The 18,570-nt window shown below is 42.2% G+C and overlaps 1 protein-coding gene across 2 annotated transcripts in view; it reads left to right on the top strand.

The window, feature by feature from the left end:
* LAMB3 (laminin subunit beta 3) overlaps positions 1-18,570 on the top strand; it is a 111,932-nt gene that overhangs the window by 34,039 nt on the left and 59,323 nt on the right. For both annotated transcript variants that reach the window (XM_063955338.1, XM_063955337.1), the window contains 4 exons: positions 12,258-12,372; positions 14,061-14,134; positions 17,603-17,785; positions 18,356-18,419. In XM_063955338.1, the coding sequence (XP_063811408.1) occupies positions 12,258-12,372; positions 14,061-14,134; positions 17,603-17,785; positions 18,356-18,419 (436 nt within the window). The remainder of the gene's footprint in view (positions 1-12,257; positions 12,373-14,060; positions 14,135-17,602; positions 17,786-18,355; positions 18,420-18,570) is intronic.

Raw genomic sequence — 18,570 nt, 5'->3', positions numbered from 1 at the left:
CGGATTCGGGTGTGTTTTGGATTTGGGTGTTTTTTTTCAAAAAACCCTCAAAAACAGCTTAAATCATAGAATTTGGGGGTCATTTTGATCCCATAGTATTATTAACCTCAATAACCATAATTTCCACTCATTTCCAGTCTATTCTAAACACCTCACACCTCACAATATTATTTTTAGTCCTAAAATTTGCACCAAGGTCGCTGGATGACTAAGCTAAGCGACCCAATTGGCCAGTACAAACACCTGGCCCATCTAGGAGTGGCACTGCAGTGTCAGACAGGATGGCACTTAAAAAAATTGGCCACAAACAGCACATGATGCAAAGAAACACCTCAATATCACAGGAATTATTCGTTCTAATCAATGGTATTATTGGTCCAAATCACTGGAAGAAAATGACAAAATCACAGGAATTATTCGTTCTAATCAATGGTATTATTGGTCCAAATCACTGGAAGAAAATGACAAAATCATAGGAATTATTCGTTCTAATCAATGGTATTATTGGTCCAAATCACTGGAAGAAAATGACAAAATCATAGGAATTATTCGTTCTAATCAATGGTATTATTGGTCCAAATCACTGGAAGAAAATGACAAAATCACTGGAATTAAATGGCAGTACTGTCGGGAATTATATCAAATGGCAGTACCACTGGACATATACGGAAGTGTCAGACAGGATGGCACTTAAAAAAATAGTCCCCAAACAGCACATGATGCAAAGAAAAGAGAAAAAGTGGTGCAATGTAGTCACTGGATGGCTAAGCTAAGTGACACAAACACCTCAATATCACAGGAATTATTCGTTCTAATCAATGGTATTATTGGTCCAAATCACTGGAAGAAAATGACAAAATCACAGGAATTATTCGTTCTAATCAATGGTATTATTGGTCCAAATCACTGGAAGAAAATGACAAAATCATAGGAATTATTCGTTCTAATCAATGGTATTATTGGTCCAAATCACTGGAAGAAAATGACAAAATCATAGGAATTATTCGTTCTAATCAATGGTATTATTGGTCCAAATCACTGGAAGAAAATGACAAAATCACTGGAATTAAATGGCAGTACTGTCGGGAATTATATCAAATGGCAGTACCACTGGACATATACGGAAGTGTCAGACAGGATGGCACTTAAAAAAATAGTCCCCAAACAGCACATGATGCAAAGAAAAGAGAAAAAGTGGTGCAATGTAGTCACTGGATGGCTAAGCTAACTGAACTGACTACATCAATAGGCATAGATAACGGCTGATAACTGGAAAATATACGGCAAAGCTAAAAGCAAGAGTGCAACAACTTTTTTTAACACTGATGCATCTAGATTCTAGATGGACCATTTTGTACACATTAAGCTTCATGCCTGTCTTTTGCCGTTGGGAGAAGTACCAAGGGAGTTTGCAAACATTTCAAACATTTCAAACATATTGCAAACATTTCCAGTGTGCACCATGCAACCCGTAGTTCACAGGGGCAGATTAAGAGAGGAGAAGGCCCGGGTGCAGTCTCCGTGTGGGGCCCCTCTTCTTTGGATGTGGCTGCATTGCTCTAGACTCTGGCTATATGCCATAGTCTATTGCGACTGCGCATGTGCATATCTCCAGGAACATGGCGCCTGCTCCTCTTTCCCGGGGACATTTCTACTGTGCATATGCAATCACTGGGAAAATGGCTGCCACACCATTTTCCCAGAGATTTCTATATGCAGTGGCGGCCGACACGGAACTACGGAGAGGTAAGTATAATTAGATGGGTGCAGAGTTTGCGGTGTGGGCCCTCCTAGACCCAGGTGCCCGTGTGCACCCCACACGTTGCATTCATTATAGATATGCCAAAGACCTGTACACTATGGGCCTAATTCAGACCTGATCAGTTACTCAGACAAGCGGGGGGGGGGGGACGCCCAGCACAGGGCTAGTCCGCCCTGCATTTCTGGCCCTACCCCCCTCCCCACACAAGTACTAAAGCATTGAGCTGCTGCGATGCTTTTGTATTTGACGAGTAGCCCCCTACCTGTGCAGCTCCTGCGCGCTGGCAGGGAGCTTCCCGTCGCTGTCTGGATTGCAGCGGCTGCGTGTGACGTCACACAGCCATCGTGGCCTGCCCCCCGCACAATCCTGGCACTCCTGCATTGCCAGGACCACACCCCAAAACGGCGGCCAGACGCCGCCGGCCACCCCCTCCCGCCCAGCGATCACCTTTGCCTGTCAATCAAACAGAGGCGATCGCAGGGCTGAAATGGCCATTGGCTGTCTGGCATGCACCGGTGCACTGCGGCGCCGGCGCATGCGCAGTACAGAACTGATCGGCTGCTTTGCGAAAGCGCACAGCAGCGATCAGGCCTGAATTAGGCCCTATGTAACCTTCTACTTTCAAACCATTGTTAAATAAAACCCCTTTTATGTATTCTTTTACAATACTGCTCGATTTAGCCTCAATTATGGCTTACATGAATGAAAATAAGAGTAAGAAATGCAACATGAAAGCACAAAATGGAACCACAGAAATAATAGACAATTATTTATATATAGACTGTAAATTAGCATACATTTACGTCAATTTAACTTTGTTTCATAGCATTTTCCATCAAAATGATATTCTTTGCTTGGTGAAATAAAAAAAGAAAACACTACAGTATACTAGTTTTGCCAAAATCAAAACAAATACCAAAACATAAGCAGTTGTTTGCAAACCACTCATGTCTATTTGTGCATTTTTATTTTATTTTTTTAATCTTTTTTTGTTATTTTTTTCTGTCTTATTATCTTTGTTAATATTTTTTGCATCTAAACCTCATGTTAAAAATTATTGAAAATATATCATATGCATTACTAGATCCATCCCTATAGACATAATGTTAAACAAAAATGTCCAAAAACCCCTGAAACAACTGAAAACAGACCATATCCATATTTGCGCAACTTTCCCTAATACCATACCACTCAAGTTAACTCTAATTGCATGGAAAGGGAATGTGATGAAGTGACACAGGCTGTGGTCTTGTTACTGTACATAGGGGTATATTGGCAGGTGCTCCATCATTGCAGTGTATACCAGAATCAGTTGTGTGTGGCAGTAAAAGGGTGTTTTCACAGGAGTGGAATGGGGCGCAGGGTGGTTTATGGTTTGGAAGGCTTTAATCAGGAAAGTTGAGTGGTATGCAATGCACACAGATTTCCTAGTTTCGTATATTACTTGATGTGTCTTTGGGGGTAATTCAGAGTTGATCGCAGCAGCAAATTTGTTAGCAATTGGGCAAAACCATGTGCACTGCAGGGGGACAGATAACATGTGCAGAGAGAACAAACACAATATTCCTGGCGCTGCAATTGTCGGTTTTGAAAGCAGCTCTCTCAGGGGTAATAGGTCATTTACCCCAAAAATAGACCAAAGGAAATACAATCTGAGAATGCGCTTTTCAAATCCAATGTAGATTTTATTAATTATAAGAAATACTATATACACACAATTATATATAATATATACTCTGCCGGCCGGCTACATAAAAAGCCTATTTTAATTAAGTGTAAAGGTATTTATATAAAATTTGTTAAAACTTAATTTCAATAAACAATCCTAAATACTTATATTCTCATTGTACTGGGTTTTTATCCAAATCCTACAATCACTTTTCCTAACAATAAGCACTCTACCCAAGTCCATGTATTTATGAGACCATTTAGCAACTTATTGCACAAATTGTAATTGATAGCAATCTGTTAAATGAGGCCATGCATTCATAGTCTGATTAGTAGCTGAAGCCAAGCAAGTGGTTAGTAGCAATCTATTAAATGCAGCCTTTCTCACGGCTGAGCAGTTCCGTTTAGGCAGTCCACAGATTGATTTTGTTACAACTGTAACTGATTAGGAATACTGTGTATCAGTTTAAGATTTATATACCGTACAGAATGCCTCTGTTGTCCACCTTGCATGCATGCATACGGCGTCCCTCCTGGTTAGTGTTTTTTGTCACTGTCCATTTTCTCTGGAGGGGGATCTAATTATGTCACTCGCCGCTCTTATCTTCCCGGCGCTTGGCCGCACGGCTGGTATTTCTCCTCGTCAGCCTTAACAGAGGTTCGTGGACTGGTGTCGGGCAAAGAAGACACACGCTTCCCCTCGCCTTCGGGGTGTTGTGTTCGCCGACCGGCTGATGTGCAAAGTGCTGCTGTCTGTGTGAGAGTACGTGACAGACGCGTTTCCCCGCCTACTCAAGAGCATCGGCGGCTTCCTCAGTGTCAATATTGTTAGTTTTGGGTGGGGTGTGTTCAAACCAAAATCTAAATTGCAGTGAAAAAATAAAGCAGCTAGTATTTACCCTGCACAGATACAAAATAACCCACCCAAATCTAACTCTCTCTGCAAATGTTATATCTGCCCCCCCCCCCCCTGCAGTGCACATGGTTTTGCCCAACTGCTAACAAATTTGCTGCTTCGATCAACTCTGCATTACCCCCTTTGTACAGGAAAAGATTTAGAGCCTAATTCAGACCTGATCGCTCGCTAGTTTTTTTCTGCAGCGCTGCGATCAGATAGTCACCGCCTATAGGGGAGTGTTTTTTTGCTTTGCAAGTGTGCGATCGCATGTGCAGCCGAGCACTACAAAAAAGTTTTGTGCAGTTTCTTAGTAGCTCAGAACTTACTCAGCCACTGCGTTCACTTCAGCCTATCAGGTCCCAGAATTGACGTCAGACTCCCGCACCTGCAAACGCTTGAACACGCCTGCGTTTTCCCAAACACTCCCAGAAAATGGTCAGTTGACACCCACAAACACCCTCTTCCTGTCAATCTCCTTGCGATCGGCTGTGCGAATGGATTCTTTGATAAATCCATCGCTCAGCAACGATCCGCTTTGCACCCGTACGACGCGCCTGCGCATTGCGGCGCATATGCATGTGCAGTTCTGACCTGATCGCAGCGCAGTGAAAAAATCTAGCGTGCGATCAGGTCTGAATGACCCCCTTAATCTGGTAGTGAAACATTTACCAACGTTTGTGTGATGTATTGTGTATTGTTTGGTATCTGCTGTGTGCCTTTTTCATGTTCATAGCATGATAAATTACTAAATTACAATATGGGTCAGCAGACCCATGGTAGTTGGGCCTGCTGACATAACCATCCCATTATACGTTAATATGTGTTTCACTAAGGGGGTCATTCCGAGTTGATCGTAGATGTGCTAAATTTACACATCTACGATCACTTATTCTGACATGCGGGGGGACGCCCAGCACAGGGCTAGTCCGCCCCGCATGTCAGGCCCTACCCCTCCCCCACCCTGCACAAGTACAAAAGCATTGCACAGCGGCGATGCTTTTGTACTTGAAAAGTAGCTCCCTACCTGCGCAGCTCCTGTACGTTGGCAGGGAGCTACTTGTCGCATCCCGGGTCGCAGTGGCTGTGTGCGACATCACGCAGCCGCCGTGGGCCCGCCCCCCACACGGTCCAGGCACACCTGCGTTGCCCGGACCGCGCCCCCAAAACGGCGGCCAAACACCGCCGGCCCGCCCACTCCCGCCCAGCGAACGCCTCTGCCTGTCATTCAGGCAGAGGCGTTCGCTGGGCTGAGATGCCGATAGCATCTCTTGCATGGACATGCACACTATGGCGCATGCGCATGTGCAGTTCAGACCTGATCATCCGCTGTGCGAAAACGCACAGCAGCGATCAGGTCTGAATTAGCCCCTAGGTCAGGTCAGACTGCGGTTCATTTAGTTAATGTTTATCTTTAGCTTGTCTGATTTGAAGCGGGAAGAGATATGACAGCCAGCACAGAGTACTTCAGGAGAGTATGATCTTGTGTGAAGCAGACTTGTCCACTTGCGTGGGTATTAGTACTGGCTAATGTGTCATTGCTGAGAAAGGACAAAAGCACTGAATATTTTACAGTGGACAGAGCAGTGTTTCTCAACAGGTTATAGTAATGACTATGGTCTCAAACATACATGTAAATGGGCGATACTGAGGCAGCCGATAATGTGACAATTCATGCATGGCTTTTCAAAGCAGTCACTTGTTAGCGAGACTGGTCGTAGGAGAAGGGCAATAATATTACAGGTTGAGTCTCCCTTATCCAAAATGCTTGGGACCAGAGGTATTTTGGATATGGGATTTTTCCGTATTTTGGAATAATTGCATACCATAATGAGATATCATGGTGATGGTACCTAAAGCTAAGCACAGGATGCATTTATGTTACATATACACCTTATACACACAGCCTGAAGGTAATTTTAGCCAATATTTTTTATAACTTTGTGCATTAAACAAAGTGTGTGTACATTCACACAATTCATTTATGTTTCATATACACCTTATACACAAAGCCTGAAGGTCATTTAATACAATATTTTTAATAACTTTGTGTATTAAACAAAGTTTGTGTACATTGAGCCATCAAAAAACAAAGTTTTCACTATCTCACTCTCACTCAAAAAAGTCCGTATTTCGGAATATTCCGTATTTCGGAATATTTGGATATGGGATACTCAACCTGTAATTGCAAAACCATTTGCATTTAATATTTGCCATTATAAATTCAATGACCAGAACAGCAGAACGGTGGCTTTGATTAGCTGCCTCTTAGTTAATATACCCCTGTGGTTTACAGGCCTAATTGCAGCTGTCATATTTTTAGTTTTCATATGAAACATACAGTATGTTTTCTCATTTAGAATACAAAGTAAATAAAACAATCTGTTTGTTTTTGCTGGGGTTTTTTGTGTGTTTTTTTTTACTATAAACCCAAAGTCTTATCATGGTATTACAAGCCTCTCTTGTCACCATTTGTACTAGCACAGTACAAACTGTTAGGAAGTAGCACATATTTAAAATATTAGGACAAAGGTTATCGTATAATTGAAGTTACTACAATTTATGAGTGAATTAGTTTTCTGTTTTACTACTATGAAGCATGGAGATAATAGCATTATGTAGCAGCCAGCTGAGGTCAGTCCTGCTGGGACATTGATGAACATGTTGCCTATGTGGTGATATTATAGTAAATGAGACAGAGGAATGGAATGCTATGTTGGAATCAGCACTATAGTATTTCATTGTCTAGAATATGGCCGGAAACACAATTTTACAATCATAAATGTTATTTTTAAAATCAAAATAGCAGAATTGCTTATAAAACGAGCAGACAATTTTAATAGCAAATTGCTAGGGGTTGGGTATGCGTGACCGGTGGTAGGTATCCCGGTGGTCAGCATACTGACGCCGGGATCCCTGCTGCCGGAATGCAGACAGGGTGGCGAGCGAAATGGAGCTCCTTGCGGGCTCGATGCGCTTGCCACGCCGTGGGCATGGACACCCATGAGTGGGAATAGATCCTGTATGTTGGGATCATGCGTGTCAGTATTTTAAGCAGTCGGGATTCCAGAGTCGGGATCCTGACCATTGGGATCCCGACTGCCGGTAACATAACCGCATCCCTTTGCTGACTGTATTAATGGGCAATCATATAAACAGATAAAGTAGAAATAGATAAAGTACAAATCAGTCAGCTCCTAACTGTTATTTTACAGGCTGTGGGCCTGATTCTAACATATATATAAACCTGATGGTTTGCGTACAGTACATCTCCAATGGTGGGGATTCAGCGCATACTCAGGACCCGTTCTGCACATGGGCTGAACAGGTGCTGCATGGTCGCACGTGGTCATTTCTGAGCCACAGCCTAATTGAGAGGCTGCTGGCGCTTGGGGGTGGTGGGTGGAGCTGGCCAGTGGGTGGAGCTGGGCAGTGTTCGAAAAACGGGGGCATGATCAGTTTTGGGCACCATTGTATAAAAAAGACATCGGTGAACTCGAAAGTGTTCAAAGGCGTGCTACTAAATTGATTAAAGGCCTAGAAGGACTGGACTATAAGGAAAAACTTACTAGGCTGAATATGTATACACTAGAAAAGAGGCGCCTAAGAGGAGATATTATTAATATCTTCAAATATGTAAAGGGACATCACAAAGAGTTATCAGAGGAATTATTTATTAAAAGAACACAGTTTAGGAAGGACACGTGGGCACTCACCGCGACTGGAGGAGAGAAAGTTCCGAACGCAACGGAGGAAAGGGTTCTTCACTGTTAGGGCAATCAGGATGTGGAATTCCCTGCCAGGGAAGGTGGTAATGGCGGACTCTGTAATTGGATTTAAAAAAGGATTGGATAAATTTCTGAATGAAAAAGCTATCCAAGGTTATAATACTTAAAATATCAACGTGGTTAATCCGGGGGTAACATGAGTTATAGTAGCTAACTAGTCATAAAACATTATTTAGCAAGTATGTAGAATCATCACAACTTAAAACAGGTTGAACACGATGGGCAATTTGCCTCTATTCAACCTCAAATACTATGTTACTATGTATGTTACTATGTTGCCCTATTTTTTCGTGGGTGGTGAGGCCAGGATTCTGGGTCTTCAAATGCAGATTTCTTGGCCTCACATTAGGTTATATGTTGGACAATATATTGTTCCTGCATGGATCAGAATGATACAGTGTCCATATCGCTCAGTGTGTACCCGCAATTGTGCACTCTCGGCCATAGCATCTGATGTGATACATGTCAGATGGGCCGATCCTGCTTACGATAGCTTGCAGGTGAATGCAGCTGGTAACGATATATCGCGTGGCTGTACACCAGATCGTGCAGTGTGTATGTTTGCGCAATATATATCGCACCATCGGTCCTCAGGTCTGCTGAAACACACATCAATAGAGAATCTCCTGACACTTTCTAATCTACATCTTCCTGGCAATTTCTAAAAAACAAAGATTTTGAAAATAAATCCAGTAAAATTCCATTTCAACGTGCACAGAGGTTACGGCATTGTGGCACAAATATTTCAAATGTCAACTCTCTGTTTGATAAATCTGAAACTGTACATTTTTAACACCAGCTGTGTGTCTGTGGGAATTCCTAGCAATCTGCTCACAGCAATTGCACAGACAATGCTGCTCTTTATACAGACTGACTTTTTACCCAGTAACCTCTCACCTAGTTCATGTAATGGACGCAGGCAAGAGCCAATACAAAGGTTTGTTTGTGGGCCCCTTGATAAATTTCACTTCCTTACCCTGGATAACTTTCACCCTATAGCTCTGAAGGCTGTAGTGGGATGCCTATTCATGTATTCCTGTAACATAAACCATCAGTTCTGACCACTTCTCCTATAAACAGCATCTAGCACAGAAAATAGCATCTACTGTATGGATCTGTATCTCAAAATAAATTGTTAAAACATGTATCTTGTTAAATAGATTTACAGTCACTATACTTTGTGATTATGTTTCAGACACGCAGTATCTTGCAGAATTCATGAAATACTCATGTTTTAAAATGGTTTGCCCCAAATTCAGGTTATGTACTATATTATTATTATTATTATTATTATTACAGGTTGAGTATCCCTTATCCAAAATGCTTGGGACCAGAAGTATTTTGGATATCGGATTTTACCATATTTTGGAATAATCGCATACCACAATGAGATATCATGGTGATGGGACCCAAGTCTAAGCACAGAATGCATTTATGTTACATATACACCTTATACACACAGCCTGAAGGACATTTAATACAATATTTTTAATAACTTTGTGTATTAAACAAAGTTTGTGTACATTGAGCCATCAGAAAACAAAGGTTTCACTATCTCACTCTCACTCAAAAAATTCTGTATTTCGGAATATTCCGTATTTCGGAATATTTGGATATGGGATACTCAACCTGTGTTATTATTATTATTATTATTATTATCATACTTTAATTCGTACTGCATGAATTTTAAATGGAATTTGGAATAATGCAAAAGTATATTACGCTATGTAATAAAATAAGTCACTTTTCAGTGACAGTAAAATTGCATTTTCTTATGGATATTTTTTTCTCGCTGGTCGCTCTCTGAACCTTAACAATGTATTGTAAAGTTGACATTAAGTTTTAATATAACAACCAGCCAGCCATGTACTGTGTGAATGAATGGAAGTTTGTCATCATAAAATATTCTGCTTCATAGTCTATGTAGAAAAATATCTGGGGGAGGAAGTGGGGGAGGTGTTAAACTCAGAATTATGCTCCAGTTTGACTAAATGACAAGAATTTCATCAGACTAATGACATTCTGTGGCCAGAAAATTATGGAAAATTGTACAGAGGTTTTGTGATATTGCCAGAAAAATATTTAAAGCATGATCAGAGTATATTCCTAATATGCCCAAACCTTCCAACATGGCCCTCTAAAAGGAGGGATAGAATGCTCTGCTTCTGGACTTCTCTCTTAATGTATGATTGCCATCACCTGTGCTGAAACACCTTTCTTATACATTAACCTGTTCAAAACAGGTGACAGCAATCCTAAATTAAGAGGAAAGTTCAGGAGCAGAGCATTTTGTCCCTCCTGGAGAGGGTCATGTTGGGAGGTATGCATGCCCTTTTTCCATTCCTCAATGCATAACGTTGTTTTCAAACAAATGATTTAATATTATGTCAGCCAATTCCATCCTACATTGTTGTGTATCTGTATAGGAACTGCTACATTGTTTACAGCACAGGTTCTCAAACTCGGTCCTCAGGACCCCACACAGTGCATGTTTTCCAGGTCTCCTCACAGAATCACAAGTGAAATAATTTGCTCCACATGTGGACCTTTTAAAATGTGTCTGTGAGTAATTAATACACCTGTGCACCTGCTGGGTTACCTGCAAAACATGCACTGTGTGGGGTCCTGAGGACCGAGTTTGAGAACCACTGGTTTACAGCGATCTGTTATGTTTCCCTTTTGGGTGGTTTGGAAATTATGCACAAAGTTAACTGTGTGACATTGCACTGTACACAATGGTCTCACTTAATGATGACTTGGGCACATGATGCTCATGAATGAATGAGTAATAGCGTGAGGGTGGCTCTCGGGTAAACAAATTGTGAATTGTGTCAAATGTTGGATTTATGGCAGATGCCAAAATGTCTCTGTCTATGTGTGCTATATCTGGCATATTTTGAAGTAGAAATGAGCCAAATCCAGATTGTCTCAACTTTATTCCATTAATAATAATACTATAACATCCTGCCCACATTATTTAATTGTAAACAACAGGGGGGGATGTATCAAAAAGTAAAAAGGGCCAGTAGAGAAGTTGTCTGTAGCAACCAATCAGCACCTGACAATCAATTTATAGAATGTACTTGCTAAATGCTTCCTCAAAGCTGATTGGCTGATATGGACAACTGTCCTCTTCTCCACTCTTTTCACTGCTTAATGCATCTACCCCATAATTGTTCTCAATGTATTATGTAAAATTAAATTATTTAAAATGTAATTGTAATATTAATATTGTTTTATTATCATGTCCCTGCATGTCAGTATATTGCGTCACACTTAACACTGTCAGTGAGGGGATCCAGTCTGAAGATCGACACTGTCTAGGTCGACAATGTTTAGGTCAACCACTATAGGTTGACAGTAACTAGGTCGACAGGGTTGGAAGGTCGACATGTGCTAGGTCGACAGGTCAAAAGGTCGCAATGAGTTTTTCACATTTTTTCTTTTTTGAAACTTTTTCATACTTAACGATCCACGTGGACTATGATTGGAACGGTAATCTGTGCCGATCAAACCGGTAGCAGAGCTAGGCACCTTGCCTGAAGCATGGCGAGCGAAGCGAGCCATGCGAGGGGACGTGGTGCACTAATTCGGCTTCCCGGTCACTGTACGCAGAAAACGACACAAAAAAACCTAACTCATGATGACCTTTTGACCTGTCGACCTAGCACATGTCGACCTTCCAACCCTGTCAACCTTCCAACCCTGTCGACCTAGTGACTGTCGACCTATAGTGGTCGACCTAAACATTGTCGACCTAGACACTGTCGATTTGATGATCCACACCCGTCAGTGAAATAGATTTAGTTATGGACAGACCAGTAACTAACAGATTTACTTTCATATTAAAGATTATACTGACATCCTTTGAATATGTAATTACAGATTTGTGTAATTTACTAACAAGCCCCATTTCCCAGTGTGAGTTACTCCAGAATAACTATGTTAGATGGCCTACAACATAGTGTACATATTAATTTGTATGTGATATCCAGTTTGCCGTTATCTTTATGCCCAAGTGATGGCTTTATTGTTGCAGTATGCTGAACAATTGTATATGCATCATTGTTCTTCTGTTGTTTTCCTGCATAAATACACCTATGACTGGTCAGATCTCACAATGCAAATTACTTGTCTCTTTCAGACCCAAATGCAATGTTGTCGCTGTGATTCCAGAGAGCCATATTCAGCACTGAGTCACCGAATCATTAATGTAGTGTCTCCAGTCGGTAACCTTCGTTGGTGGCAATCTGAGAATGGTATGTTCTAAAACAAAAGACAATCTCTAAGTGTAAACTGCTAAACCCATTATATTTTGGGGGAATCTTTATAGTAGAATTGGGGGTGGGGCGGGGGGGTATTTCCTTTCCACTCCTCCTCTCCTGATGATGATGGTGTATAGAATGTCTTCATAGGCTTTTCACAATATGTCTTTCCAACTCACTATATTCACATACAATGTGAAAAATGTGGTACAACCTCAGAAAACTATTGTTTTCTGAGGTTTACCGCAATACATATGGCTCACCATAGGTATCAAAGATAGTCTACAGCAGATAACAGAGATATCCGCTGCAGACATGCAGAGCACCAAGCCCCGAAGAATTCTATGATGCTGTGATGTGCCCATTTGCAGCAAGCTTTGGAAAATGCAATGTTCCAGAGCTTCTGTGTGATAGGAAATGTCATCTATAGATAGCAATTCCTACAGAAACCTATGGTCTTCTTGCAAACTAGTTTTTAGATATTTACATCTAATTCTATTTACAGTCTGATCGGGCAGTGTGTTGTGCATACACACTGCCAGATCCATCATGACTGATGTCACGAACTGGGTGGGCATTTACATGCGCCCAGTTAAGCCGTCAATCTCTGCTGGCTGCTGCAGCATGTGTACAGGCGGTCGGCTGAACACCCATACACACAGAACAATGTACACACAGAACAATGTACTAATATGTCTGTAGATATATTGGTCATGGTGTGTGCTGCAGGGCCGACGTGGTATGTCTGTAAATGACGGCATTCACAAACATATCGTTGGCACACACTGGCCGACAGACGATATAACGATATATCGATATATCGGCAAGTGTGTACCCAGCTTTAGGCTGGGATGCACATTAGGTGATTAATCGGACGATATACATCATTCTGAAGAGGATCGGAATTATATATCCGCCACATCACTCAGTGTGTACCAACGATTGCATGCTCCCTTGGGCATTCCCTGGTTCGTCCTATCGGAATTGTTGCACGTCCAGTGGGATGACCCAGGGAACGATGGTATGCATTTTAATGTGGTGGCAGTGATACATTGCGCCATCGTCCACTGCATCGTGCAGTCTATACAGCGGCATGACGTATTGTTACATTGCATCACCTCATCACTGTGTAGTGTGTACACGTCATTCACAGGCCTATTTGGGGAGAAATGTGTGCTGAGCGGTTCGCTCAGCACACATCTCTCCCCCCACTCAGCACAGCGCAATGTGTGCTGAGCGTGCGGGGGGAGACAGGGTGGCGCTCATTTCACCCAGCGGGTGAAGTGAGCGACCTGCTAGATTGGCCTGCATGCAGGCCAATCTAGCACCAGCGATAGCGATGTGCAGGGCTGCGCATCACTATCGCTGTGAGGGGTGCATACGGAGCGATCTGTGCTTAAAATCTAAGCAATCTAGTCAGATTGCTTAGATTTTAAGAAGCGTAACCCCCTTTAGTCTATATAAACAGGTCTTGGGAGATTACTAGGCATCTAATACAAATCTTTTTTAATTAAATATATTACAAACCAGACTACTGCTGAAAATGTTGTTAAATGGTTTGAAGGTTATTAATAAAAAGGCAAGCACATGCTGTATTTGTGCAACTCCGTAATTGACATGCTTACCTTTTTATGTGGTGTAATCCGATAAACGTGTCTGTGATGTATTATACTCTCCCACAGGAGTTAATCCGGTCACCCTGCAGTTTGACCTTGATAGGAAGTTTCAGCTCAGTGACGTCACGCTGGATTTCAGGGTAGGTCCCATGTGTTTTTCATCCTACAAGGCAGACATGTGATCACATGCAGGACTAGGCATTACCTGTGTCTCTTATGTTTTCCACACCCTCATAAATTACTACTACTCAGAGATAGTTGGACACATCTAGCATCAAGATTCCTAGCAGCCTGGAAGAGGGTAAATGAGGCAATCTCACACTAGAGATAACTACATTTTTCATGCTTGTTTTAGAATTTCGTTTTTGTAATGTCTCAATCTTGCTTCTTTTAGAACATTCCATTCACTGTCCCATACCTGGAGGTACTGTTGAACAAAGTTCATGAATGTGTTGCAACACAAAAGAACTAGTAAAAATGTAGCATTCTACTGGAAATGATGCTAAGGACAGAGGCTAGACTTGCATGGGTCTTCAAATTGCGGCCCTCCAGCTGCTGTGGAACTACACATCCCAGCATGCCCTGCATCAGTTTTAGCATGCCTTAATAGCATTACTGTGGCAGAGCATGCTGGGATGTGTAGTTCCACAGCAGCTGGAGGGCTACAGGTTGAAGACCCATGGTTTAGACGCTTGAGTGTTACTACTTGCATTTTCGTGTCGAAATTTATGTTTTTTTAAGGTGTTTTGTGTATTATTGTACATATGGGTTCTCTTTATTTTGTTTTTTATATTTATAACCCATTGACTGGGAGAAAAAATAAATATTAAGATATTTCTGCTAAGGCTGGGGCCACACATAGCGGCCAAGCGGGTCCCGCGGAACGGGACCCACTTGGCCAGGAGGGTTTTTTGTATGCACACAGATCCTGCTCTGCGGGATGCCGCAGATCAGGATCCGGGCAGTGACACACGGGATTTCAATGGAACACAGTGCGGCACAGCCGCACTGTGTGAACACATACATTGAAATGTATGTGTTCACATTGAAATCTTGCCGTCCTGTCATCCGGCCCAACCGCAGCATGCTGCGGTTGGATCAGGCGGTGGCGGGACTGCCGCACATGTGCAGTCTCCTTGCAGCCAAGTGGGTCCCGCTGAACGGGACCCACTTGGCCGCTATGTTTGGCCCCAACCTTAGGAAAGTGCTTATAATGGGGTCTATGCTTCTAAAGTGAAATAAAGCGATAGGGAAAGTGTGCGAGCTAATAGCTGTAATGACCGTAGGCAACTTCTGTAGGGTAGGGACCTTCCAGAGTCCAGGTCATTCCAATGTGTGAAGTAGGCTTTGATATGATATCACACAATTTGATTTACCGTTTCAAAAACTGACATATACTAACAATAGAGGGGTATGGTGACATGCCTTACATTGTCCTGATTTTCAGATTGTAAATGTTTGGAGATATGGACACACAAGCCATGATACAAGGTTTAAAGGCCCCAAGAAGCATTACCACTTATTAATCATGCTGCATGTGGAAGGGTTGGTGGGGTTTTATCACTCCCACAATGCAACATACACTAAAAAGGAGATGACCATTTCAGCTACCATTGGTAACTTTGGGGCTGATTCAGATTTAGTTGCAATTGACTGGTGATTTTGGGACAGATCATGCGCAAGGGCGACAGTTGTGCATGTGCCATGATGTCATTTTAATCCCAGTCACAGTGCGCTGTACTCCGCAGCTTGATTGACAAGCTGCAGGTGTTTGGGGGAAGAGAAGGGGACCATTACTCAAAATGTGGTCTTGTTGCCTCTGCTTTGGTGGTGTGCCAAAGTCAGAGACTGCAGTTTCCAAAACATATTCTTTGGCCTCTTCATTTTTCTAACCTTGGGGTTACTCAGATGTCCGGTGGCCCGCCTGATGTTACTGATGGTAATCCGATGCTGTGTCTTCGGACACATGCAGTGTATCTGAGATGGTACAGGTGGTTGACTCATTTCAGAAGAGGACACCTACATCATTTACACACCTTCACAGATCTGCTGCTACTGAAGATGCAGCATCGCTCACTCCTCTCTCCACTTCTGAATCAAGCTCTGTGTCTATGGTTTACCCTGACTTTAGCACCGTGGTGTTTTCCTCCAACTTTGGCATCATAATTCATAACACTAGTTGTTAAACAATACATCCATTGATCTTATCTTTGAACCTACTGAGGCTGACTCACAGCTGCGCACAAGTGTGGTCACAACATGTGCACGGAAACAGATGCAGATATACCCCATATGCAGAACTGGCTGCATGTAAGCCTCCGCACAGACATGATCCTGCCGGCTGGTAAAGAAACTATCATCACTGTCAGAACACATTCACACTAGCCCTATATCTGGTACAAGATATATCCAAAATCAGATAGATCTCTGTAGACACTTAACTCAGCATAGAATGCAATTTCTCCTACATGCCCATGAAATATGCTTTACTGCCGCCAAGTTTCACCCATTCGGCAGGAGGTGGAGATGCAACCGAGTAATGTACAGCTCTGAATGGCATGTAGTTGCTCATAGTTGCAAATGCTCGGCCACAGAGCTTACAAAGTGCTAATTATCTGTTATGGGGGGTGTTAATAATCACAAAATCCATCCACAAAACAGAATTCTGTGCAAACCTGTATTAGCAGGTTTTTTGTGAGTTACAAATCACAATTTAATATTATTATTATTATTATTATTATTTTGTACCTGATACCACATTCCAAGTCGTTGCTGAAAACACAGTATATAACAATAAAATGTTTCATATGTAAATGACTGTAAATGAATGAAATGGAATTACTTTAGCAATACAAAAAAACAGAACCATGGCCCTCATTCCGAGTTGTTCGCTCGTTAGCTGCTTTTAGCAACATTGCACAAGCTAGGCCGCCGCCCTCTGGGAGTGTATCTTAGCTTAGCAGAATTGCGAACGAAAGATTAGCAGAATTGCGAATAAATAATTCTTAGCAGTTTCTGAGTAGTTCGAGACTTACTCCTACACTGCGATCAGCTCAGCCCGTTTCGTTCCCGGTTTGACGTCACGAACACGCCCTGCGTTCGTTCGGCCAGTCACTCCCTCGTTTCCCCAGACACTCCCGCGTTTTTCCCTGACACGCCTGCGTTTTTTAGCCAACGCCGGTAAAACGCTGAGTTGCCGCCCAGAAACGCCCCTTTCCTGTCAATCATTTAACGAACACCAGTGCGACTGAAAAGCGCCGCAGATGCTACAGCAAAACAGCTAAGTTTTTAGTAAAATAACTAAGCACATGCGCTCTGCATACCATGCGCATGCGCAGTTAGCGTCTAATCGCAGTATAACAAAAATCGGCAACGAGCGAACAACTCGGAATGACCCCCCATAAGTAGTAAGTCTCTTACACAAAGATAAGGGATAAAAAAAAAAGAAAAACTTCTAGAGAACCCCTGACAGAGTAGGATAGGCTGCTATGGATTATGAAATGTGCTATTTCTAGCTGCACATAAGCGAATTTGCTGTATGTTTCTTTCTTCAATCCCGGTGCCTTCCTTCACTGACTGTCCCTCCTCCTCTCACTGGTTCCTTGCAGAGCCCCCGGCCAGCTGGAATGCTGATTGAGCGATCTTCAGACTTTGGAAAGTCATGGCAGGTGTATCAGTACTTAGCCTTTAACTGTGCTGCCTCCTTCCCACAAATAAAACGAGGCCGTCCCCAAAACCTAGAGGATGTGTGGTGCCAGGAGCTACAGGGGAACCCCACACATGGGGGAAAGGTAATACCTAGAGCAAAGAAAATCTGCTTACTGCAATCTCATTTTTGTTACCTAATGCTGTCTTCAACAGACACTGTAAACCCTCACAGACGCCAAACATGGCATGGGGTAACAACAGTCTATTTTTTGAGAACCGTCAGACAATAGAAAGGTGACAACATCAATACACAAAGAATATAATCCTGTTTTTAAATATTTAGTATCTAATTATGAAAGAAACATTTTGTAATACAGTTTATCACTTGGGATATACTATTAAGTGTAGATTCCTGTGTCATTATACCAGGCAATGCAACATGCATTGAGCACATTAATGTATATAATCTGTACAGACTTTTTTTGTAATCTGCTCCAAACTACCATTTGTGTGAACATATAAATATGTGTAAACCTACATGCGAGGTCTGAGTTCACATAAGTTGTCAATATGCTCTATCACCAAAGCAGGACCATTCAGCCACAGGTAATACCGTATTCTGCTTGGTTAGTCTTTTAGCAGAGTTTATGTGGATCGTGGAAAGCTGTAATCCTACGTGTACATTAATAGCCTCTCTAATTTTCTTTTTCTAGATACAATTCAGCCCAATGGCAATGGCTTTCTCAGCTCCTGTCTCCAAAAGTCAACAAATCCACCGTAAGAATATAAGCTTTGTCTTTTCTCATACCATGACAGTGCTTGGCTTGGCATGCCATGGCCCCATTCCCTACAGTACATTCATGAGTGCATAAAGTTACATTGGTACTAAGGAGGACATTTACTAAGCAGTTATAAGAGCGGAGAAGTG

This window comes from Pseudophryne corroboree, chromosome 2, assembly GCF_028390025.1.
Source record: "Pseudophryne corroboree isolate aPseCor3 chromosome 2, aPseCor3.hap2, whole genome shotgun sequence".
Lineage (NCBI taxonomy): Eukaryota > Metazoa > Chordata > Amphibia > Anura > Myobatrachidae > Pseudophryne > Pseudophryne corroboree.
This window is presented reverse-complemented; position numbering and strand designations above follow the sequence as displayed.